Below are 27,191 nucleotides of genomic sequence, written 5' to 3'. Positions count from 1 at the left end.
AGTTTTATTCTTATTTTCCGCGATGTATATAAATATATAATTAAAAAAAGAACCTATCGCGTAGGAAGTAAAAAAATCTTAGTCTTAGAGCACACTAAGACCGCAGCAACATTACTGATCAAACTAAAAGCACACATGTATTTTACGCTAAAATTTCTACGTTTTCCATCTTCCTCCTACGAAACACTGAAGGTCTTATTAACCGAGTCCAAAATAACCCTAGGAAAAAGTGGAAGTGTGGTAGAAATGTTTTGACTATCACGACGAATATTGTTAATTATCGTACGATGTTGATTTCCGAAAGTAATAAGAAATAATAAACTTACGTTCATCGGTGAAGGCAGATAATGGGAATTAAGTCTGCACTAAGTAAATTCCAAAACTGTGCATTATTATGTTGGGTGGTTAATAAATTGTTTCAATTTAAAAAGAGAACACTTTTTGTGATATACAATTTTTCTTTGTGACAACGAACATTGCCAATTGTTGTGATTACAATGTTGTTGCAGTTAAATAATCCTTATTATCTGAAAGCTTAATGAAATCTGAGCCAACGGGTAAGCGTGGTTTACGAAGTCAGGGTTCTTTATTTTTACAATAAATTCAAGTTCTAACAAAACTATGGTCCCTAAGGGAAGAACTGAATAAAAAAGTCCGTGGTAAGTTAATCTATGACCACTCACGGTTCTGATTGGATTTAAATGAACAGAGCCAATAGTCATAAGACTCAAAGGCCAAGTCTGACGCTTACTCATGGAATTGAGGATAAAAGATGCTGAGGTTGCTAGCCGAATTTGAAAGCTTTTTCCTCCACTTTTACAATCTTGATTGGTATTCATATACTATGTTCTTTACTACAAGACCTACATGAAATCAATAAAGAGTATGTTAATTCATATTAAAATGCAGAGTTCATGTTTCCTAACACTGCACTTCCTATGTTTCAAGGATGCCATTCTTCAATAAACAGTGGGTGGGTGTGTCTGAGACAGAATAGGTGGCATCTTGAGTGCGATATTGCGAGCTTAGAGATACGGCCCGCATCCGGGTGCAATGAATGCGACGACGGTTTCAAGGGCGCGCCTCAGGTGATGACGTACGCGCACCCCACCACCCCTACACTCCCGCGGGTGTTCCGGCACCCACCTAATAATGCACGTCTACGCTCTGTCTACCGTGTCCGCACTCTTAGCCCTCAAAACTCTTCAGGAGAGAGTCATCACCGCTTTGAGCACAAATGACGCCTCGAACATTCACCTCCGCGAATTACAATGAGTCCCGAATTGCTATAATCAACCGTGGCAATTCTTTTCTTTCCGGGCCAATGATATCGCTATACCATCCGCTAAAGCGGCTTTAGTACCGAACTGACCATCGACCGATAAACGACATCCATCCATCACACTGGCTCCTAAGTGTTGGCCCAATTAGGCAGTGCGTTAATACCACGTTGATAGCACTCTAATTATCATAATAATAGTGGAGGAGTACGGTGGGGTGGCGGCCCCGTCAGCTGAGCGAAAACGAAAGTAAACAGAACTCGGTCAAAGGGTTTGTACTCACCTACCCGCAATATTTATGTGGGTACGAGGGGGTATACCCACACCCTATAGTCGCCCTCCTTTGATGGATTGGTTGGCGACTGGCGCGGATGTTCGACTGAAACTCAGCCAAACTCCGTTGCCTGGCATTAGTCTCGATTTCCGGCTATATCCTCTACGCGACAAACTTTTGTCGACAAATTATTATTCAGGGAAAGTTCTCGGAATTCTTTGCGTTTTGTTTTCGGCGTACACGACCTGCCCGCCTCAACCCCACCGGCTTTGAAACTTAGTTGACATGGAATAATATGAATGTCAGGAACGTTCACTTTGTCGATTGTCAAAGTTTATCACTCAGTTTGAATACCAAATGCTTGTCCAAAATGTTGCCTGTAAAGTACTTAGTTTCCCAAGGCACACCGGTCGAAAAATTTTATTTTGTCTACTAAATTTATGGATCGCATCTGGCTATGGAGGTGATGCTAATGGAGAAGATAATAGCTTATTGCGTATAGGCAACGGCAGGTATTCAATAGGTTTCGGTATTGCCGGCAAATGAGCCGGAGCATATCCAATAACGTCGTAGCGAGACTCCGAAAGGGACGCCTTCACTTCGAACCCCACTACACTACAGCCATTTAAAGCTGATTAACACAATGCTATTTTAATCGAAATCCAATAAGACTCGTCGGTATCACTTCGAAATGCAGATTTATATTCATTGGCCTGCAGTAAAACTTTTATTACTTAATCTACCTGCTTTCCATATTTTATTTGTATTTTGAAATATTTCATTTTCGGGCTGAAAAAAAAAACGTGAACATTGAATATATCTCTAAAAGGAATTTTATGAATTTATTCAACATCTACGTAACATCGAATAGACGAATATATAATTGGAAGGCCGTGATCCGGAGGGCTTCTCGACTTATTCAATTACCCCGAGTCGCAAAGGGGAAACATGAAAAGTGAATGACTCCTCTTGACCTGGATTAGTAAACTGCGTACAATATCAGACCTGCAGCCTTATCTGCAGCCTTGAAACGTGACGCGGAAACCAGCTGTCTGGTGAAAGCATTCTGTTGTGCGATTGATGCAATTCTTGTCTGTGTGCTCGATCACTGGAACTGTGTCGAGGACGCATTCAATAAATGGTGTCACTATCGATTCAGTTAATTGACTGAGATGTCACGTGGCTAAGAAATCGTTGGTGGAGGTCCATTTAGACAGTTGACGTCAAAGCTTCTATTTGGGGTGAGGAACGTGTGCCGAATGATACACGGAATTTTTTTTGTTTTACCACCGCATAATTGTGACAATTAGACCGTTTGTATTCCATATTGTGACTGCAGCATTTTCTAAGCAGACGAAAAATATATGGCCAAGTTTAATATAGTGCACTCCACAAGATGCAAACAAAAATTGAAAGAGGAGCAGTTCACCAAATTTTAAGTTTACTGTTCACAAGTACCTAGCAAGGACGTAAGGACTAGTGTTAAGAGTCTATGCATTTAAAATCTTGACAACTAACCAAATATCATAAGAATCACTCCAACATCAGAATGCACTTCGTGCCTTGTACCTCAGATGATGTTCGCTCGCGGAGCGTGGTTATTTGTAATGTATTATTATAGACATAAGCATAGATACGTTCCGATGCACTCGTTTGCAAGTAAACGGGTGTGCATAATGGATGCACGGTCAAGGCCAGCCGTGGCCGCCGACCTTCCCCTGCACGTGCCCGATTGTTTTATACTACTTGTGTGTGCGTGTGTTGGGTAACGGTTAAATTAATGCTGTTATATTACCGTAATTGTATAACAACAATGTTTAACTTTTGACTGGTTCCGCACCGCTTGTTTTGCATGGACTGCGGCTGCGGCAGGTCATCTTATGTGCTAAAACAGTCCTCACTAGGCCGACTGAAGTTGGATGGTCGGCAGTACGTTTAGATTGAGATCAATTTTTGAAAAATATAGCTACAGGAGATTGTTGCCTTAAGCCGTAGGTTTGAATCCCTCCGTTGGGCCCTCTTTATCGAAAGTAGACCGTTGAAGAACTATTCAGCTTCTTTGCTATTGTAAGCATAAGGGTAAGTTTCCCTTGATATACTTTGTTGTTTCAAAGCATCGCTCACGCTTCGTATGTAATTGACACAATGTGAAGAAGAAATTAAGAGAGACACAGACAAGCGGCACAATCCAAGAATCCATTGAAAAATAGATGATTCTAAACAGCAGGCTTAACTTGTTCTGCAAATTAGGTTGCTTCATCTCGAATGCAAAATGCATTACACCAGTAAGACATGTGTGACGTGTGTTGTAACTTTAAATTTTTCACTTGTTGAGAAATGCTCAACTTAAATCCATCTTCAATAGCTGGCTCTATCTTAGACTCTTAAGAAGTCAAATACATGTGACTTCCATTTTTCTTACAAACTTCATGAAGCTTTAAAATGTGTCTCTTTATTATTATTAAATAACTCGATGAAAAAAAGACGATTGTTTCATCATGACCTGAACCCGGGATTTAAATTTCTGAAGCAAAAACGTTGCTTTTGCAGCATACGCTATTCGTCGTATTAGGCATTTGACGGATGTGGCAACTGCTAAGCTAGTATATTTTAGTTATTTTCATAGTTTAATGTCATATGGTCTACTGCTTTGGGGATCAGCAGCAGACATACAAACTATTTTAATTTTACAAAAAAGGGCAATTCGATATATCTACGGTCTTAAACAAAGAGATTCCCTTAGAGATTTTTTCAAAAATCTAAATATTTTAACTTTGCCCTCCCAATACATATTCGATAACATCATGCATGTTAGGAAAAACTTAGACTCTTTCAAAAAAGTAGGTGAATGTACTAGTAGATCACTGCGGAACAATTACAAGTTGTCGATCCCAGCACATCGGCTGGCTAAGGTAGGGAAATCATTTCTGATTAATTGTATAAGATTTTATAATAAATTACCAAAAAGTGTTCTTGAAATGAATGATAGAAAATTCAAACAGTATATTAAAGTTGAGCTTTGTAGGAAAGCCTACTACAGCACGGATGATTATATTAATGATAAACATGTGTGGCCCGAGCTGGACATAATGGCCTCTTAAATGCTTGTGTATTTTTGACATGATCTTGACATAATTTGTACAGTATGTACATATTTTATTTTATATTTATTTTATTTGACGAAATATTCGTATTGACATAATTAGTTCTACATTCATACATGTTTTTTTTAATGTAGACAATGTGCATTCGTCCACGATTTCGATTTAAGAGATCTATGTATATTTGTAAATTGACGTCCTATGAAAATGCTGCAGTGTAGTTTGTTCCGCCGCTTCTTCTACACATGCGCTTTGGAAGCGGTAGTAGTTATAATTAGATTTAAGTTATGTGACGTCAATAAGTGATACCTTGTATCCAATTTTGAAAATAAATGTATTCTATTCTATTCTAAAGAAGATATAATAATAAATGATGCAAATACTACATCAAGTTTTCTGATTCATGTTAGCTCTGTCAGTTCTGATAATTCTAAACTCGAACCTGCCTACGCAAATCGAAATAGTCACGGAACGGAGATAATAATAATCCGGCCACGTGACGAAACCGCGTGGGGTCTGGGCGCTATAATAAAAAAGATAATTAGAGTGCGAGAGTTCGCGTTTTAGAGTCACGGCCAAGGCCGATATCCGAGGTGATTAATTGCCCCATTTCGATTGTTATCCTATAACAACACTATCGGAAGTCTATTATTTTGTCGTCGCGATATGTCGTTGATTTTGTTCGTAGTTTGGTAGTGGAAGATTATCGGCTTTTGCTTACCAAGCTTGTTTTGATCAAGGTTTGGGTTATCTAGCTACTTTTTTTAAATTGCTACCTACACTTCTGGAGTGGGGTTTAATGATTCTTATCATAGTTCTAGTTACTAGTATGTAGCTTTCAATTAGTTCTAAATAACGACATCATATTGCATGCGTCTGAAGGCATAATAAACTATTACTACTACTATAGCTTTCTTTATCATCATCGCGTGTTACCAGTTATACCCTAAGCCGTTGCACATCAGGCTCAGGCCCAGGCCCGTATATTATTTGTCAACTTTGAAAACTAGTTTATAAAATGCGCAAGCTTTTCGTGTCATCTCTGGTATTTTATAAAAACAAATTGTTCACAGGGCTACGAACGCGGCGGTTCGCCACAGCCGCCGACACAGCCTCCTCGCGCGCCCAGCCCCGGTTCAGGGCAGAGCGCGCCTGGGGCTCTCTCGCCCACGCAAGACGCTCAACACGCGCCCCACTTGCCGCCGCACGGGGCTCCGCCGCCGCAACATCAGGTAATTATCGTCTTTAAAGTACCAACATGATTGTTCATAATTCTGTCACCCGGTCACGTCTTCGGAACTAAGCTGACACCTTCGAACGGCGACACTTCAGTCGTATACGGATATGAATCCGGGACAACCCTCCTATCTGCACGACACAAATAAGTCACGCGACCACTGACGCTTCACAAACATACAGTGAAGTTTGGTTCAGTAGTCTATTGGTGGCGACACTCTGAAAATGACGAGGGATATACAGCCTTGGCCAAAAGTATTAGGCACCCCCAACTTTTATTAAAATAATGAAGTAAAACTACTTTTATTTTCTATATTTATTTATTTCTTAAAAATTAGGTTAATATAAACAAGAAAAGCTTAAAATCTAGTAGGTTCACCTTTAGATTTTATTACTGCACTGATTTGAGCCGGCACGCTGCGTACTAACTTTGAACACTCATTCCTAGAAATACTGATCCATTCTTAAACTAATGCATTTTTAATGCACTTTTTGATGAAATACTATGCTCCTTGATCCTCTGCTTTAGAATACCCCAAAGATGCTCAATTGGGTTGAGGTCTAGAGACTGCATCGGCCAATCCAGCACCTCAATATTATTTTCAACAAACCAACGCATCACAGTCCCTGACTTATGACACGGTGCGTTGTCTTGCTGAAAAATGACGCCGTCTAGGTTGGTGTCACCGTAAATGCTTATTAGCGATGGCATAAGAGCAGTTTCGAGTACTTGGATGTACTTTTCACTGTTCATACGACCTTCACAAACAAACATTTCACCAACGCCATCGGCAGTCATGCAACCCCAGATCATAATGCTACTTCTGCCGTGCTTGCCAATATGTACAACGCAATCTGCATGATATTCTTCGCCCATACGTCGCCTCACAAAGGTCACAGCCGGTGTTACAAAAACCTGGTTGAGGAAAAAACAATACCTATTAGGAAATTAATTATAATTTGTAATATTAGAGTGGAACTAAAAAGGAAACGTTCTTAATTATAAGAAAACTACTAGAATTGACTCACCTTAAAGTTAGATTCATCAGACCACACCACATTAACCCAATCTTCCTCTGTGAAATGTTGGTACTGTAAAGCCCATTCTAGGCGCTTCTTTTAATTAGTTTCTGACAGCCAAGGCTTCTTCCTGGCTTTGCACCCTTTTAGGCCTGCTTCCCCGAGTCTTCTTCTGACGGTTCGCGAACTTATTGACTTTCCGGCATCATCTGACAAGGCAGCAGCTAGCTCGGATGAAGTTTTTTTCCTATTTTTCAGTGACTCTCGAACCAATTTTCTACCTTCGCGTTCCGTAGTCACACGTTTTCGGCCTGCTCGTGGTTTGTCGTCGTGGGTACCGGTCTCAGTAAACCGTTTGATGGCAGACTGTACAGCGCAACGCGAACATTTCACCAACATGGCGATTTCTTTCTGGGATCGCCCTTGTTCGTGTAAAAGTTCAATTTTCACTCGATTTTCAATAGTAATATTACTTTTTTTGGGCATTTTAGAATGATTATGATATCAATTTCTTGCTCAATAGAAAAAATAGCTTGTTTACTAGTTTAAGTCTAGAACACAACTGGTCAAATAATGACTGATGAGATTACAAGAAACCGAAATCTTTTGTTTTTGGTGATCAGGGTTTTTTTTGACCTCAAAATATGCCGCCTACTGTGCCAGGTAACGTTTTATAACCCTGACAATACATTAAAGATAAGTATTTATTCATTGTTTCAATAGTAAACATGCATTGTGTATATTTATGGGGTGCCTAATACTTTTGGCCAAGGCTGTATGTTTGCCTACATCTATTCCAACAAATCGGATCAAAAGGGTTATTAGTTCATAAAATTAAAAATAACTGAAAAAGCTGTTATATTATTCATTTAGACGCCATTTCAAAAACATGTAAACAGACAATCCTAGGGCATTATATACCAGTCAACTGAGCAGTTGTAAGAGGGCCTCTGGGGTGCAGTTGTACTACACCGGAGATCCCGGGTTCGAATCCCGGCCAGGGCATGATGAGAAAAGAACTGATTGGCCTGGGTCTCGGATGTATGTATATTTGTATAAGTATTTATCATAATATCGTTGAGTTAGTATCTCGTAACACAAGCCTCGAACATACTTCGAGGCTAACTTGTGTGATCTGTCCCGTATTTATTTATTAGAAGAAGAGTTATATTTGTTGTCTCTTACGTCATTCACCAAAAGAGAAAAGAGGTCCTTTTTTACATAAACACTTACAATATTCAGTAATATAATCCCACAACCGAAAAGGAAAATATATATACATACTCTTGTATGATTCGCTTGAAAGTTCACCCATGTTTTACTTTTTCTTTGAGAAGCGATCAATCATGCCGTTATCGTCTTTAAATCCTACTTTTGGGAGTGTTGCGAACGTCCCTTGCCTTATTACACTATTTCTATATGACACTTGAGATAGTTCGGTCCGAAAATAGTTTCGAGTTGGTGCTTGATATAAGTGTTTTTATTTTCTTTTTCGTTGGATTCATTTATTACCAAAATTTGATTCTGATGACAATCGGACAGATGTCTGTTATTAATAAAAATCTAAAATAATATGATTCTGAAATGGAAAAGATGTAGATCAAGCGAAAGAAATTTTGGGATGACTTGTAGAAAAATGTAGTCTCTTACATCCCCTCCGGGATAGAAGCGCGATTTTTTGCATGTATGAAAAAGCAAATTTCAGAAAGAATCTTAATTTGAAAATCTCCGATCATGTATTGAAATAATTAGAAAAGACCAGTCATCTTAATTTCTTCAGTTAGCCTCAGAAAAGGTGTTAGGCGGAATATATTAAAATAAACACGGTGACCGGTTCTTCAAATGGCAGGAAACTCGGGGCTTGTTGCACGTCCATTGATAAGTGATCTATCACAGCTAGCAAATGTCAAGCCTACGTCACTCAAGTAACCCACAGTGTTATTTTATCGTCCGATAATAATGAATGTTTGGATTGCCTGCTAGAAATGTTCTGGTAGGTAAATTTTGATGAACACAGGGTTAGTAATTTTGAAGACGTTTCTATGTCAGGATAATTTTATGATACTCCATTATACCGTCATTTTGAACTTGTAATGATCATTAAAAGGAAACCTAGGAGAGATTCAATTAGAGTATTGTGGAAGAAATCACCCTAAGAACTGAATGCCTTGTAGTAATTTATTTAGAGGTCCTATGAATTGATTCTGATGATGAATTGATTCAATCCCAATACTGCAAGAGTCTACATCATATAAGGATATCACACATTTAGTTAACTGGAATTAAGACCAGATGATAAACGAAACATAAATTTTATCTTCTGCATATCCATAAGCTAGAGCTTAGTAGAACCAGCAGTAGAATGCTACTTGGTACAATAATATCTGTCGAAAAGTAAGCAGTAGTCTTGTCGTGGCTAAAGCGGCACGATGTTTGCATTACGTTTATCGCCGCGATATGGCGCGGGCGCGTCGTGTCGGCGGCGGCGGAAATTTTAGATAATTTGTATGGCGCCGATCGCAATACGAATGAATCTTATACTGAATGCCATAGTTAACTTCTTAAAACAGCCAATAAACAAGCATACAGTAAGGTCAGCCAATTTAACAATCAGAATCTTTAGAATAATTTTTTTTAAACAAGATCTATAGATAAGTCTTGTTTAAAAATATAAATCTCGAAAGAAACGAGAAGACTTTCCGACCAAAACTTTTGATTCCAAATCAATCTGCCGCTTTTCGAGCTACAATAGCACAGTCAGACTCAAAAAGGTTGAATCTGAGTACAGAATCCTTACTTTAGTTTGCGGCTGACCGTTTAAACTTACGGCAAAATTATGTTAAGTGACAACCCTGGCTGTACCCGAAAGATTAACTTCGCTTGCCTCTTACGCCAGATAGCGAAAAAGCTAACTTTATTTCAAAGCCGTATCAGTGGCTCCGTTGGTATTTTTGTACTATGTATGCTATGAAATCTAATCGTGTATGGATCAATCGATTAATCAGTAAGCGTGCGATTTGATTTATGGATATCGATAAATATACATACGTACATATGTCAAATCACGCCTATCTCCCATTGGAGTAGACTATAGATTTCCACTAGCTACGATCCTTAATTTTTCGAACACACCGAGAGCATAGATAGAAATCTCAGTAGCGTTAACTAAATTGAACCCGCTCTATATGGAAAGTAACTAATTCACGAAACATAGCTGATGAAACTTTGGCTATGAACTTTACTGTTATCGCTACACATTAAACTGCTGCCGAATGTACGAAACCCCCTCGTCGTTAGCAATTTTTAAAAATTACCTTCCCGACCATAACTATTTCAATAAACCGTCTATGGTCATACCCGTCCTAATGGACAACTCTTACTTTCGTTATGTTTGTTTTCCTGTTTTGGTATTCTTTCCTCTCCCCTTTTATGCCTTATAATAATAATCGTTGAATGAGTTTGGCTGGACTTGTTATTCTTACATTAACTTTTATGTTTCATGTTTTTTACTTTTCGTAAAATAATCACAATTTTAATGTTTGTTTCCTGCTTTTGTTGAATAATCCCATTCTTAGATAAGAAATTCTTGTTCTTCATGTTATATTTTGTTTCGTAGTAGTAGTTTAGGTATTCAAAGTGAATATTACAAGTCGGTAAAATTTTGCTTACCTCCTAGTGATAATAGTATATTCGGCCTTATTGGGACACGGGTGTCAACCCTTTAAAATCTAAATTCTACTTTTACGAGATACATGGATCTTTTTATTGCCAGCTGATATTAAGTGTTTGTAATGCCTGACCATTTTATAGGTATCGGATCGCAGGTCAAATATATCCGATTGAAATATTGATTATAATAAGCTAAATACAAATCTTGAGAGACATGACTGTCAACACAATATCGCATTCGCGGTGTCGTGGATAATCGGTTCGTCATAGTGCAGCGATCAAAATTCATCGTGGAACGTGAGTCGAGAATTTTTGGCACGGTCCGCTTCTCGAGCGATTTACATATTCCTATGTCCCAACTCTCGAGTTGTATGGCCCGCACGTGGCCAGCCTAGCGGCTGATCTACGCCATAATGGAGATGTAGCACATGTTGGCATAACATTTGCATGCCGCCGCGCCTATACTAGCATACTTGTTGTAATTCACAAGAAACTGTTTAAAATACAACGCTCGATTTCCACTGTTGATAATTCATGTTATTTTTTGCTGCATTAATCAATTTTTCTGTCATATTGATATAATGCGACCATTCGTTGATTTGTATAATTTTGTCTTAATTTATACGAATAAACTAATTTTCAAAGCTCACTAGTTGTTATGTTATATTATATGTTATCTTTTTCACCAGGCATTATACCTGGTGAAAAAATAAACTAAATGATTCAATATTTCAAATCATGTCTTTTCTTCAGAGGCACGAGTTGCAAAAATTAAACGTTTGTCAGCTTTGATAGCCGACGGAGCAGAACGAGCCAACCCTCTGAGGGAGCGTATTCTGTCGATTTTATACACGGCTCGAAGTAAATGCCGCCAGGAGTATACAATTTATATTAAAGTAACCACTAGCTCTATATCCCACGTATAAGTCTTTTTTTTGCCTTCCAAATTCATGTTCTTCATTAAAGACAAAACAAATTAAAATTCCATCCTCCTTTACAGTTGTTCTGTTTCCGTTTCCAACGTTATCTTGCTTAATCTACGAAATCTGAGTTAGTGTTGGACGAAATATATATACTCGTAGAAAAGAAGTGTTATCTTCGTATCGATGCAATCTACCGTGGAAACATAAATCTAAACTCGGTTCGAGGCTTACAAAACTCGGAGCGACGCGCGGTTAATACTCCACGATGTCAGTAGAGAATTTTGAGAGTCAAGGGCCATTCCAGCTTCGTGATCGCTCGAGAGTCGTACGGTCGAAATGAAACGTCGTATCTTATTTTATGATTAGCGGCTCGAAAGCGCTTTGTAATTTTGTTAGTTCCGCCTTTCTGGTGCTGGGGGGCGAGCTCGGCGAGTGGAGATCGATGCGAGCATTGCGTGTGAGTGCGAGTGGGAAGCAGATACTGGATGCTAGCTCTGTCTCTTTCCCACGAACCGCCTACTAGGCAGCCATGTTGCGCTCGACCTGCGCTCGCCCGACCGCCATTGTAGCATTCGTAGCTAGTGATGTACGAGTACAATCGCACTCGATATTTTGATAACGACAAAGATACCGAGTTGTCGCCGTCAGCATTAATACAAGTACCCGTTCATTTCATACAGACAAACGAAATTTATAATTTTTTTTACACATTACTTACAAAGTATGTTTATGAAGTTGGAAAACTCAGTGATGTTAATATACATATTGCATGTATTGAAAAACTATTCCAATTTGGAAGTGTCTCGTGCCACATGATCTCGTGAAACTTGATTAAAGTGTATTTCAGAGAACGATAATCCCCATTACGCTTATACGAACTCAATATCACAATATTCAATGTTAAGGACAATAAATCAGTTTTGAATCCCGAAACATGTTTTTGTTTTATTCGGTCTAGTCAAAAATAATTGAAAATACCTAAAGTTTTTTTTTACAACAAACAAAGTATGCCGTCTATGTGTACTGAGCCAGTAAAAAGTTGCTCATCTCAAACACTAAGATAAACTTCAATAAGTAACTAGAGATGTGGCAGTATTTATCGATAACATAATGTCGATACCAGAAGGCATGCAGTAGAGTTGTAGCCGCGCGGCTCCGGAATTAAAATGTCAGACGTGCGGCAGCGTGGGGACCAGCGGGGACTGTAGGGGGGAGCGGGTGGCGGCTGGCGTTATTAATAACCATAAGCCGGCAGACGCACGAAAGTCCAGAGGGGCCACGCCAGCGAGCGGTAATGAGGAATCACTAATTATATTTTACTGGACTATAGCACAAAGCAACGTTAATATGCTTTATTGCAATGTTTTTCGATAAACAAGTCCGCTAATTACGATAAAATAGAACGTACCGTATATTTTAACGTACGCTACATTTTGAAAGCAATTTCTCACGTTTAGGTCTTTTCATATTAGTCTGCTGTTCACCAAATTCTGGAGGTATTATTCGAAATATCACAGTCGTATAAGATTGTCTAGTGTCGGCTGTAGTCCGTTTAATATTCCCCCACAGTAGGCGCGCCGTGCCGCCGGTTGCTCGCGATATTTTTTCCCATTCTCCAGGCTGCGGCATATTCTGATGCCAGTAAAAAGTCACAATATTTTATTGTCAAGGAAATATATTTGTCAAAGCCTGCGATTAATTGTTTGCCTTTTCTGCAGTTCCCCTGGGGCTATTTGTTTTTCTGACACATTTGAATGACATTAATGTCCACTTATCAAAACTTAACGATGAGGGTTTCCATCGCCAATTTGACGTTTATAACCTATGAGTAATTTACTTTACTGGACTCTTATTTGGACTGGCCTTAAATTATGATATGTTACCAAAGCAGCCTTGGCAATCGGGGATTAATTACCAACATTTCGCATTTAATTATTCACAGTTGGCACTATGTTGGCTCTGACATCAGCTGAAAAGTGACTTAACGTCGGATCTCCGTTTTTCCCTGTACATAAAGAGCAAGTTATCGTCGGTAGCACTCTACTGTGCTCTCATAATAACAAACTGCAAAATGCTCGGGATTCTCGGAACTTTAGTGTGGCGGTCGCTCCCGCTGGAAACCTTTAAAGCGCTGACTGCGAGGCGTACATTCTCCTGCGGCGAAGTCACGGTGGCAGGGCTGTCGACTGTCGGGAATTGCCGAGTTGGATAAATTATGCCGCGCGCTCCCTTTTGCAATCTCCACGAAATAATGCAATTGAATTGTTGAGCGAGTTGACAACCTTTGTCTTGCATTGTCCTTTTCATTATCCCGCTAACGTTATAGCATCGTACTCACATTTACACGACCATACATCGTTATATATTTGCACTTAATGCGTTATTTATGAGAGTTGACACTTCATAATTAATTGTAAATTAAGTGTGATGTGGGTAGGCATGAATGAGCAGCTAATCGACGTTAAACATAATATTTACGAATTGTAAGGACAAGGCTCAAATCAGTTGATTGATTACTTACATTTTCGTAATCGACCACTAACGTCAAGAATCGCTCTTCATTTCCACTTCAGGCTAGCCCTAATCAACTTTAACGAATTCGAAACGTTCCTAAAGTTAGACGCTTCGCTCGCTAATATTGTCTGTAAACTATTCAATTCACATATCATCTCTTTCAGAAAAATTGTGATAAACGAATCACAACAATTTCAGGGTAAATCCCAATAAACTAAAAGCCTTAACTAGTACCTAGATGAAAAGGCAATAAAATTATTATGTGACCTTCTGCGATTATTTGTTTCTTAGAATTTTACTATTTCAGTATTACAAGATAAAAATAACTTATTCACAAACCGGTCTCGGAGTATGGTGTAGAGCGCTCATTCAATATTTTATCTATGTAAATCAGTTTCAACTGTACATCTATCATGTTTTATTTTCCTGCGTTAAATTTTGGACAACTCTTGTAAGTTACGAATGGACATAACTTGCAATGCCAGACAAACAGAAATAAGTGTGTCTGTTGTGTGAAGTTTTGTAGCGTGTTCTTCCACATATAAACGCTATCGAATATACTGCTGTAGTGAGTCCTGGTTCAGCTCAAAATACACTGACAACAACGTTTTATATCCATTTGATATTGTGGCGCTACATGAGAACACAATTTTCGGGTACATGGTAGTTTGTTGTCCAAAATTTATCACATGCGCCGACAGTAAATTGAAATTTGAAGAATGAAGCTAATATAAAGTAGTAATTCTAGAAGCTGAAAATCGAATTTAATATTGACTTACCGAAGATTTTTAGTATCTAATTTTAATGTCTGGACAAAGTATTTACATTTACACTCGAAGCGGTTTTAATAGAATACCATTTCATTCTGTCTATGGCGTTTGTAACCGTTTTGTCTGACAGAGTTTGCCCCCTCGGCTTAAAATTGCATGAAACTAACTTTGTGCTAAGCTCGTGAACTTTTTGTCATCGTCCGTCGTTCTGAATCTAGATTTAATTTCGTACGGATTGACTTTTCACTCGTATTCATGTTTGATGTAAACAAGGTTGGTCGCGTGGGTTGCGTCAATTTACGTGATCAATTTGTATACGGATTTGTTATTGGAACCGATACTGCCTAAACAAATTTATCAGAGGATCTTGCTGTGGAATTTCCCAGAACTGCAGGGATTTACGAGTATTTATTGGTATAAATACTCGTAAATCCCTGCAGTTCTGGATTAAATACAGTTCTAAACAAGATTATATGCCGTAATCGGCAGAGTAAAAACTCGTTAACTCTCGCAGACGTGCAGTTATTTCATATCTCAAAAATAGAGATTATACTGATAAATCACATATCAAGATGCCCCTAAATTCAAACATTAATGCTCTTCTCTGGTTTACACCTCATAGGGACTACGCCATATTTTACCTCGAACTATCATCTATTGTTGGGTCATCTAAATATTGTGTTTATGATAATGGACATACCTAATTAGGAACTGAGAACCGGTTATTTTCATAGCAAGGAGTGTTACATACTAGACGCTGTTGGTAATCTGGTTGCTTAATTAACTAATTATCTGTTAACACTATACTTACTTAGTTAACTTTCCTTTAGTGTGTATATTATCTACGATGATAGTTTTTTGGTTTATTATTAAAAATAAATTCATGTATTAAGTTCAGTAAAATGCATTTACTGGACTCACTATTAAAAAATGTATTTTCTCTCCTTTTCTAAAAACGGGAAATCAAACGTGTAAAGGAATACTTATTTGGTTATGGTATGCTGTGACTTTAACCTTTTTTATCCTTTATTTTGACTATAATGTGTGTGTTTTTTTGCAGGGTTACCATCCACCCCCGAGGCCACCTCAGCCGTCCACACCCAACGCACACGATCCTGACTCTGTAAGTCTTCTATAGAATAACAGCTCAACATCACAAATATATCATATGAAATGATGAAGTAAACGAATATTATCATGATTTGCATGGGTGGATATGTATGTATGAAAGGTTCTTTGGTACCTTTTACTTTTAAATATATTGAGATATTTTTCCATAGAATCATCTAAAATCCATCAATTAAATTTATATCGAACATCTATTCCAATAACTACATTCACGTAATTACGTCTCCGCATAATTAACATTATTATAATTGTGTACAATAGGACTATTACCTAACGTATGTATTACGACTTAAACATGTGTTTATGCTTTTATAATCTCCAAATTATGCGACAATGTAATTATTGCTGTACGCTGCGAAGGCAAATGGTCATTACCATTTGAATGAAGTGCGGTAAAGGCCACAATCAATCAGCTGCGATGCGATGACTTGGAAATAACGAGGGTATAGAAGGTAAAATTGAAGAAGGAAAATAAAATATATGTTATTTTTAACCATCGCAACTAATGGTAATCACCACCATTAGCCACTATAATGTTTTCTTATCGCATCTCAATTTGGTCGTGGAATTCCCTTCTATAATTTCATAATTATACAATAGTAATTTCTTTTCCTATTTCTATAAGGTAAACAAATAATTATTCGTTAGTTCGTCTTAGCTAATCATATATCGGAAAAGAGTAGCCACAGAGTTTTAATCACATTCAACAACCTAAATACATTTCAGTCTCACCAAGCATGTAAAGTCATGCCTATGAATCGGTCGTGATTCTGTAAATACTTTATTCTTTAGTTGTGTTAGTGATGCAGACGAGTATTAAAAAGCTATCAGTCTCACAGTTTCTTGGGTAAAATAATGGAGGCGTGCGTTTTGTTTACTTCGGGCTAAGCGTGCTATAATGATCATCTGTATTGGACCCCACTCCGAACTTTGCACCGACTCTATTCGAATGAAATAAAAGCTATTTTAAACAAGTTTGATGCGTTCAAAGTAAATACTCGTATGAGTTATGTCGGTTTAGAATGTTTGAATATGACATTACCGAATTTTATAATCAAGTAAATTGCTCGTGAATAATGTATAATAGTAGTTGTGTGTGTTTATCAAGTTCTACGAAATTGTTCTAATTATTTTGAGGTGAAACACTGGTTTATGTATAGTATACTTAACAGTATACCAATTTTTTTAAATAACATTGACTAACATTAAAATTTTATCAAGAGACCACTTTCTGAAATTGTTAATTTTTAAGTAGGTACTAATATGGAATATTTCAGAAAAGGTGTTGTACTCAAACTCCAAAAGAACAATATAGAATATTTTCACATTGATATTCACCTTAATTATAGTTTCTTGCGTTCATTTTTGCCGTCATCGGGCAAATGACAAGGCATGGTTCAACTACATGGCACTAATGGTTGTATAATGTAGACACTAGTCAGTCACGTAAACGGCGGAGTACAAAACGCTGTTTCTAATATACCAAGGCCCGTGTTGTCTCGTAGCGTATATTAATGTTAGAGTTTGCGTGCCTCGGGTGATATCATGTGCGACTCGAAACTAGAGGACTTACGCAAAATTGGCAATTGTCTTAATTTCAAGACATTTTTGTTTATTTTTCGTATTATTGTCAGCGATGGAAACTCTTCGGAGTTGAAGGAATCTCTGAAACTTTGTTAGTGATACAGATACATATGACTGTATACATATGACTGTATACACCAGCATTTCTTTTAACACTTTTTAATGAAAATAATACATTCGTGTTATAGTATATTTACTCACGTGTTTATATATAAAAAATAGCTCACATGTGGTCTGCGAAACGTGTCAGTGTATTTGCAAAGATGAATTTTCATTAACGTTGTACCTACATATATCTACATCACAGACGTTATAAATATCAGTATTCTAGTAATACGACTATACATTTTATGATATTGTGGCTGTTCATTCAATTCGTCTGTTCTTTCTTGGTGGCGCCTTAATTTGTCAAAAGGGGCCCGTGCGTCTGCAAAATTTCAAAATTCCTATCTCAGTCAAGTTGGGCGCGGCGCGTGGTGTCATGTAATTTTGTCTAATATCCATCGGTGGCAGCCTAGTTGTCTTTAAGTGCCAGTACATAATTTTGATAAATTTATTATGAGTTGTATTTTTTAGGAGACAACAATAATATTAATTTATTTTTACAATTGTGAGTGGGACTATTGGAGTGGGAAGGCCTAGACGAACGTACTTACCTTGATCAAATCGGAGACGTTCTTGCAAAAGGTCAGGTCAAGAGTACCCGAAATCGACGATTCAATCAAATATTTTCCAAAACAATGTAACCCGTATTTAAAGTAGTTGCATTTCTAATATAAGTTAAGCACGCTTGAGATCACACGTTCCCTGCATAACGCACACGTGAGACCGTGACACATTCCTAATCTCGGCCTTAGCAATGCGCGGCATCCTAATTCAAACCGCAATACGTAACTCCAGTAGAAACGCTGAGATAATTATTACAGTCTGTATCGATAATTCGCATCGCACGAGCCTCATTACCACACGCTCCAATAATTCAACAAGGGTTGCCAGTACTCGCCTCCCAAAGTCCTTATTTAGAGCCGCCGCCGCGACACTTGAAGCTTGTTTTGCTAAATTATATCGCGAATTGAGTTTACGAAACTCGGTGAGTTAGTGATCCCAACTACTTAGGACCTTTATCTCCTTTTTGAAGGTCCAATTCAAAGAAAATTTACTCGCTTGTAGGCACTAGACTGTAGACTTGTTGAAAGTCTTTTAACTACAACTTTTTAGATGTTTGAAGAAAGTGTTTCAAGGCCTTCGTGGATTAAAGAGCTTGTAGCAGAAACAGATTAGAATGATGTCTAAATCGGAGAGAACTAGCTATCAAAAACATGTGTGTAGATTATTACTACAACAATTAAATTGTAGATCAAAGGGACGTCACAACATATCATTGTCACGTGCTACGGGCACGGCATCAGGAACAGAACTCGGCCCTCAGGCTTTGGCAGTCCTCTATCCGGCCGGATTGTGCGTGCGTTGTGAATTTGACATAATCGCAAATGAAATGCATCATAATATCTAGGTTTTAAGTTATTGGGTTATGTGTTTTATTATCTTTAGACTTTGAATAGACATACTTGATTATACATTCTAAATCGGGTGCTAGTGCTAGCCTTTTTGGATTCTATATTTTAGCAATATTTTTTTATTTCTTATATAGCTGGTATTTCAATAGGCAGGTAAAAGATATTCGATAGATAATTTGCAATACAACAGAAAACAAAAGTAGTGATAATGGCGACTTTTTCACGTACCAACATTTGTTTTTAGACGCATTGCGTTTTACCTATCAGATAACTTTTATCCGCCTAAAATTTATAATTAATTAAAATAGAGATAGTTGTTTAGACAAGCTGAATTTTTTATTTGTCCATGTAAAACTTTCCCAAGATTACAATCAATCAAAATAAAAAATGATCCCTTTTTATTATACAAAAAGTAGCTGTACTCTATCCAAAAAGGCAATATCCGAAAGCCAATAAAAAATGGCAAAGCATTCAAGTTTTTCAACCCTACAGTCGTATAGAACGGGGTTGTTTGATGTTGATTGATACCGTTAGTCGGGCGAGTATTGTCTCGCGGGCCCGGGCCAGGGGACTCCAAATGAGTGGAATTATTGAACTGGGGCCCGCGGCGCGGTACTCTTTGTAATGAAAGTGCTGAACGCGCCACCACGACCAAATTTGGGGCCGTTCTGAATGCAATGATTTTCGAATACTTACTTTTTTAGTCAGCGCCATTGTCAATAGTTCAATATGTGTTACTAAATTAAAAGTGTAAACAAATTTATTCCCAGACTAGAATAATAGTTTGCGCTATAGGGCAGAACATAGTATCTAACTAGATATTTTCCTATAACTGATTTAAATATCTGATACCATTGAATGTTCCACTGGTAAGCAAACCCTTATGCATAATTACCCATCAATAAGTCATAGGGTCGCGTAATTGCTGTGCGTTATTGATTAATCAAATGGAGTGATACTTATATAATTATTTATAAAATTGATGGCATAGGTGTTTATTGTAAACCCTCAGATATTTTAGGTTATACCTCCGGTATCTTGATCATGCGGTTTATCATAATATAAATAATCTATTTCACCCCACACGTTACGAGGACTTCTATTTCTTATTTAAAAGTCGATAATGAAGCGATTTATAAAGTAAAACCAAATTTTACGTTTTCTACTTCTTCATATCCTCTATTAACGATTTAATTCAATAAAACTTATCCAGATTAATTTTAATTGCATCAATTACTGACATTTTCGAGGATTCCAAAAGCATATTATGAGATAAAATGAGTAGTCTGTTAAATTTCAAGCGTTCTGTAGCACAAAAGGGAGTGAAATTACTCGACGGGCGGGAGAGAATTCTTCGTACGCAAGAAAAGCGGAGGGCTCTAATTTGAGTTATTTATTTATGCAACTTTCCGTCGTGGCAATGAATGAGTCCCAGAGAAATTCGCCGGGTGCCCGTACAAGGGGCGGTGGAATAAAAATGTCTTTTGCTTATTCACAGTTGAGCACAATGCTCTTTCGTCCCCGTGACGCTGACGTGTTATTCAAATGTTAATATTTGAGCATAATCTGAAGTGGAGCGCTAGATAATGCAGAATGGAATGCATTAAAAATAGGGATTCGAATTTCACATTAGGTGATTTCGTTTTGTTATATATGAATAAGATAGAACAAATATAATTATTTATTATTTTTATTTATGTATCATTTTGATATGCAATAAATGAATTAAATTGAATAAAAATAAATGAAGATTTCTGAGTTGTCTCATAGTTCAACCATTGACCCACTCTAGTTGTTACCTTTACCTTGCATCCTTATTTTCTCAAATATCGAACTAATAGATAACTTTTGATATCGAATCTCAAATAAGATAGCAAACGTTGTCCCGGAAAAAAAGTACAGTTGTCCTTTTTATTCGTGCTATCATATGCACGCTGAAAGACTCGAATAGCAATGTAAAATAAATACAGAACAACATATTCAAATGTAAAAAAAAACGAGAGAGGTAGGGTTGTGCTCGGGCGAGTTGCACGTTCATAATAAACGAGATTGAGTGGGGCGCGGCGTAGACGCAAATGAATGACGGTAACAGCGGAGAGCGTAATCAGCCGGCGGGCGACGTGCGTTCGCATGTAAAAACAAAGCAAATACATTTTACTCTGGAAAATTTCAAGCGGAATGTAGCTGGCTGGAGTTACGAACGCGGATGATAAGCGCTCGCTCGCCGCTGATGGCGCGCGGACTTTGGATTGTTTTAGATTAGGAACGCGAATTTGAAAAGCTATTGTGTATATGACTTCTCCGTATTTTGAACATTATCATGATTGACAAAAACTCTCAAAATATAACTCTCATAATTACAGGGAATTAACTCTCAGAATCAAAATCAGGTGCAATGTGTTTTGTTTAGACTCATAGAAAAGATCACTATATGTTCGTGGAAACTTCTGAGCTATCCTTTTTGGTGGCATCATCTTATAATGCATCAATTTGAAATTAAAGATATGGATAAATATCTATGTATGCTAGTGTAAACTTTAAGCTAAGTAAAAATTGGAAGGAGTATCAATTGATTCGCATTACTGGTTACTTTTTACGCTCAGTTCTAAAAACTGGCTCATCTTGTTTAACCGAGGTACATAACAACTTTCATGTACGAAAATAAGTCCTTTGAAGTCATTATAGACTTACTTGAACGTGGAACAAGTTTGCCCGGAGCATCCCACTCGACATGTATCACCGTCAACAATATTCCGACTTCAAAAGAAAATAACTTTATCGAGAAAGGCCCGTCGCTCGCGTTTCGCTCATTCCGCTTTTCGGAAGCGGCCCAACTTTTCTGATGGAGAGACTATTCTTCTACTTTGCTCTCGAAAGTTGTAGGGTTGACGCATAGATTTTTAAGAAATAGGTTTAGATATTTTTTTCTAACTTGTTGAGATATTTGACATGAACGAGCAACGTTAAGTTTAAGTTTCGTTATCGTTAAAATGATGACTGAATGTGTGTCCTGAAAATTTTCGCTGTCACAACTTTAGTTTGGCAAAACAAATTTCATTTGCCAAACAGGAGTTCTCTTGTTCTTCATACAAAATTGCGAATATTCAGAGCCCGCGGTACGTTCCATTTTTAATTGAATAAACCGAGCGCGCTATATAATCCGCCCCTAGTACGCCCGCGGCTTCGAGCCGCCAAACTCTGTTTGTTTTTGTAACCAACTCCCTCATTTCTACTGATTCTACATTTCAATCCTCTCATTTCACCTGGTACGCTGCTTTTAGGTCCGTTATTTCGAAACGATGCGAATGATTTTAAAAAATAATTAAGATTCAACAAACAGCGGTAAATTTAAATTAAAATGAAATATTCAGTGCTCGAATGAGAATAGCGAGTTTAATTTTAATGCTTTCCGAGCCTGAATATTATTCATTGATAAAATTTTATCGCGGACGCATATTTTATTTAGTCGTTTGGACAGATGGATAGAGTGGCCGCATTCGGCTCGAATGTAATTATTGCGGTCCGATTTCGATAATACGCCGCGAGGCCGCGCGGGCAAAATGTGGTCGGGAACTCGTTTCGTTTCATTTTAATAATTTATACGGCTCACAGAACAGATAAAGCATTTTCATGTTGTTTTAATTTCGCACAGAGCGTTTATAATCATACGAATTAATTAAATGATAATTAATATTTCCAATACATAAAATGTGTTTCTCGTTGCTAGCCTTTGTTCGAGTAATTAAAAGTTAGGTACCTATTGATAAAAGTTATTCCTTAAGACAAAGGTAAAAATTTCTGCTAAATCAAATAAAAAACATATTTTCCCCGAAATATATTATGAAATATCTGGCGTCCACTTGTTGGAAATACAATAAAAAGATTTGGCTCAATCACGGGGTCCGCGGGTTGGATGGATTAATCGCGTTGTAAAAAAGCTGGAGCGAAGGTAACGAGGTTGTAAAACCGGACCCTTACACCCATAACAGAATGAACGACTCCTTCATAGCAATGCCAAGGATACTTAGTTATTTTTCAGCATGATTGGATACAAGTGGTACGTTTCTTATTTGTAGGTTCTTCTTTGTTTTAAAAAGCGATAAAAGATTTCCACAAGATTCATTAAAATATTGAATAGTAAAATTCACGAGATGCAATTTTCACTGAATTGTTATTCTATCATATTTTTATGCATATTATACACACATATTGTTCTCTTATTATTTTACGCTTTTACGTGTGCATGATGTATAAATGTGCAATGTTATAGATGCAACTAGAATGTTAACATCTTGCTTGCGTGTGTAGCCCTTGTCGTTATATAGTCCAACTACTGCACACACACTGTACGCCCATATCAAACGATCCTATTAACATATTTTACTTATATATGGGTGATATCGCCATACGCTACGGCGTCCCTCTATCAAACAACATAAACTTTATGATCAGGTTGAGAGGGTTAACCTCTTTAATATTTTCACAATTATACATGCATGTAGGTTTATATCATGTCTTTATCCTCACCCTGAGCGAATTGTCTCGAAACGTCTGAAATGCCCTTTAACTGGTTGGTTAATGATGGAATTGAGATGGGATTCACGATTTTTAATGCTAATCAAACATAATAAAATATACACAGTTTGGATATGGTATGTTGCAAATAGTTGTTATTCTCCATCCATGGCCAGACCAATTCCAATGTGTTTCCAAAATATTTCAATTTGTTTCCAATGAAAAATAAAGTTTGTCGCCATTAGTAATAATATATTTTCAAAACAGGTTTTAAATATTTCGCAAAATAGAAAACATGTCGTGTGCAGTGCTGACGACTGAACAAAAAGCAGTTATAAAGCTTCAGTTTCCCGAGTCGAGCGGTATACTACTACATAAATAGCTACAACTGAAGTAAATTACGTCAGTCGGTGTCGTACCGTAGTCCTTTAAAGTATCGTATTGTTATTACGTTAGAATTCTCTATGCAGATGTGTTGAAGGCTTAAGGTGATGTCGTAAAAGCGGCCGTGTCGTTTTATAACATAACCCAGGCGCCTGAGAGAAGCCGGGTCCTACCTTAGTCACGGGTGGTCGTAACTTGGGACCACCCCACTTATTTATGAATTTTCATAAAGTAAACAATGTTACGATTACGTTCTACGACACGGCGAAAGTTCACGAGTTCGCAACTCGATCCAAATCGATTGTTTCAAGCCAAGTTGACGGTAACTTTTGGATTCGTAACACGATTGTAGTTGACGAACTTTCGCCGAATGGTTTTGCTGCAAAACCCTGCGTATATGAAATGTTTTTCATAATCTAGAATTCTTTTTCCATTAAAAACAGGGATCTTAAAAATATAATCAAAGAATTTTTTTTTCACCTAACGATTAAGAAATAATTTTGAGTTTCATCTTCATAATCTTACTCGTATATCAAACAGATTTAATTGCTTCTAAGAATACGTTTAATTTGGTTGCCTGTAAGAAATCCCAATTGGGATAAGAACTGCAACTACAGGGAATTGTTATGCAATAAAGAATTAACAAACCAACAAACGTATTCTCAGAAGTGATTTTTTACTTCTGAAAGTTTTTAAAACCAAAATTGTTGTATCTTAAAATCCTATGATTCCGGGCAAATCGTGACGTCTGTCAACCCTTGTTGTGGATATCAGCTGGCTAATGTTTCCTCGTACCTATCGCGGGTTATTGTAATCGCGACGGCATTGACCCCACGACCCCGTCTGACGCAACGAGTGTCGCCGCAACCATCAATCACAAGCCTGTTGGTGACGTGAGCGACTTGAGCCACCGGTTTTGTGTTGCCAATTTGAATTATTTTTATTTTTAAAGAAATTTGAATTTTGATTATTCTCCTAGCTCAAAAGCAGTCATTGTCGATCTTTGGCCTTTTCAACTGTCGTTGCGCGATAGACCAGTTGATGCATCGTTTAGTAATAAAAAAGTCGAATACAATTGAGAACGTTTTAAGCGTAGTCGAAAGTACCTACGTTGATCAAATCGCGAAAAAGGTCAGGTCAAGAGCCGGTCCCCGAAATCGACGAGCTTGCATAAACAGGACGAAACGGTAGAAGAAAAGTATGCAGGGATCGTGGCAAATGGAAAGATGTAATCTCGGCCTATCCCTCCATGAAAGAGGTGTGATTTTATATGTGTTCTTATGTAAATTATAATATTACTTTAATATTCTACAACAATGTGCAAATTCGATAATGCAATGTGCCGCATTGATGTGTCTACTTCGGGAAATGGAGCTGCGTCAGAAGAATGATGTCATGCGATTGCTATTGGCTCGTTTGTCCGTACACTTAGCTTAAGTTCAGTCCTTCGCCTAGAATGCTATTCTAGACTGTTATAAACTGCCGTACTGCCGAGCTATGAATCTAGAATCTAGCGCTTGCAAAGTAAACCTTACTACTGCATAAATTTATTCATACATTCCGTTTCATTTACTAGTAGGAAGTATTAATATTAAAACAAGAGATCAATCAAGTATATTGTATAAAAAATAAATGATTTTTGACAATACACAGACAGTATAAAAATGGCATTATTTGTTAACTGATCTGTGAATCTATTAAATATAGAATTAATGGATGATATTTAACAAATACACAAAATGCTCTTCAATATTTATAAACATACCTAGTTTAAACATCTACATATGAAGCTTTCCTATATTTAGATAACTATCAAAATTAATTTGTAGCTCTTAGTGCTCACTTGGAGATTTAACCCATTATCACTCGGAATTTATTTAAAGATGGCCTCTTCCTGTTGGCTGTTATCCAACGGGGTATCCCCAAACATTTACGATCCAATAATTATGGCCTTTGATGTGTGTTGATGCGAGTCTACTGATCTCATTTATTGTATTTCATTCACGGTCGTTTGTAGTTTTTTCGCCATCGTTCGGTTGTTCCTATGAAGATGTAGGTGAATGTCGCGCTTCGCCCTATTTTGTGAAGCTGTGTCATGTATATTTATGTTAGTATGGAGAAGTTGTCGAGCCACAGAAACCAAGCGTTTCTTGTTAGAAAGTGAGAGTTCCAAGTTTCCGAGTCCGAGTGTGTCGGATCGAACGGGTGTTCTAGGATTTTTATATTGAGATAAAGCTTAATCTTTTAAGTTTGACCTTACACTGAGTAATTATATATACATTTTCTACATGTTGTCCAGATAACTTTGACGCGGTTTGTATACCTGGTCACGAATCAGTAGGTTAGGGCGCATATAGCGTCAGCGGATCGTTCTAAGAATCACCTGATAACAGCATACTCGTACATGTGTGTATTGCGGTGTAATCAATTCCCGCGCACACAAAAGTAATGTGTTCAGCCACACCCTCAGTAATTGAGTTTGGGTCTTCGGCTGACTTAGTTTTGACTCTATTGGTTCGACAATCACCCCTGGCGATATCAACCAGGATCTTTTTGATCATACAACGATTGCCTTCTTATGTAAGTGAAACCAGACGTTTGGGAGCGAGGGATGCCTCCAGATAATAAATAACGAGTGCAACGATTGCGACCGCCGGCTCGGGATAAGGGGGCTCGGGGAGGGACCGACCATTTTAATGTCCCGACGCCAGACTTTATATTAAACATTCGACCTTGGCAGTGGCCTACATCGACACCGGGACACGCACACACGCCCACTTCTGTCGTCACGAAAAGAAAAGTTCATTCAATGTTTCGGCACTTCGCGACGTTATAAATAATATAAGCGTGACGTGTTTACTCATCTAGCACGCTATTTAAACTGCTTATCTTTGTTTTGTTCCGATGACACCACTGAAGGTCTTTGTCACGAAGTTGACAATCTATCTAATTGTATTTATCCTTATCTGTATTTGTTACATAATTAAACGACCTTCAGTTATTGTTACAGACAGACATGCAAAACACTGAATGACACATTTACTGTATCTGTGTTGAATCGTATCATTCATTATTCAATACATATTATTTATCTTCACTTGAGACTCTTGCTATTTTTGGATTCAGCTATTTGTAAAGTGCCTATGAAATTCTTATTCAATACGACAACATATAAATTGTTTGACTGTGTTAAAAATTTCTGAACAACAAATCCAATGGTTAAAGAAAGTGTCAATTTGTAGTTCTGATCTCTGAGTCATCTCAATTTATCAATTT

General features: G+C 37.6%; 1 protein-coding gene across 7 annotated transcripts in view; it reads left to right on the top strand.

The window, feature by feature from the left end:
- LOC106131412 (trithorax group protein osa) overlaps positions 1-27,191 on the top strand; it is an 84,138-nt gene that overhangs the window by 20,395 nt on the left and 36,552 nt on the right. For all 7 annotated transcript variants that reach the window (XM_060949848.1, XM_060949850.1, XM_060949849.1 and 4 more), the window contains exons 3-4: positions 5,729-5,887; positions 15,848-15,910. In XM_060949848.1, coding sequence (XP_060805831.1) covers positions 5,729-5,887; positions 15,848-15,910 — 222 coding nt within the window. The remainder of the gene's footprint in view (positions 1-5,728; positions 5,888-15,847; positions 15,911-27,191) is intronic.

This window comes from Amyelois transitella, chromosome 20 (genome assembly GCF_032362555.1).
Source record: "Amyelois transitella isolate CPQ chromosome 20, ilAmyTran1.1, whole genome shotgun sequence".
NCBI classification, from domain to species: Eukaryota; Metazoa; Arthropoda; class Insecta; order Lepidoptera; family Pyralidae; genus Amyelois; species Amyelois transitella.
The sequence above is the reverse complement of the archived record's forward strand: the minus strand, read 5'-3'. Positions and strand labels throughout refer to the sequence as shown.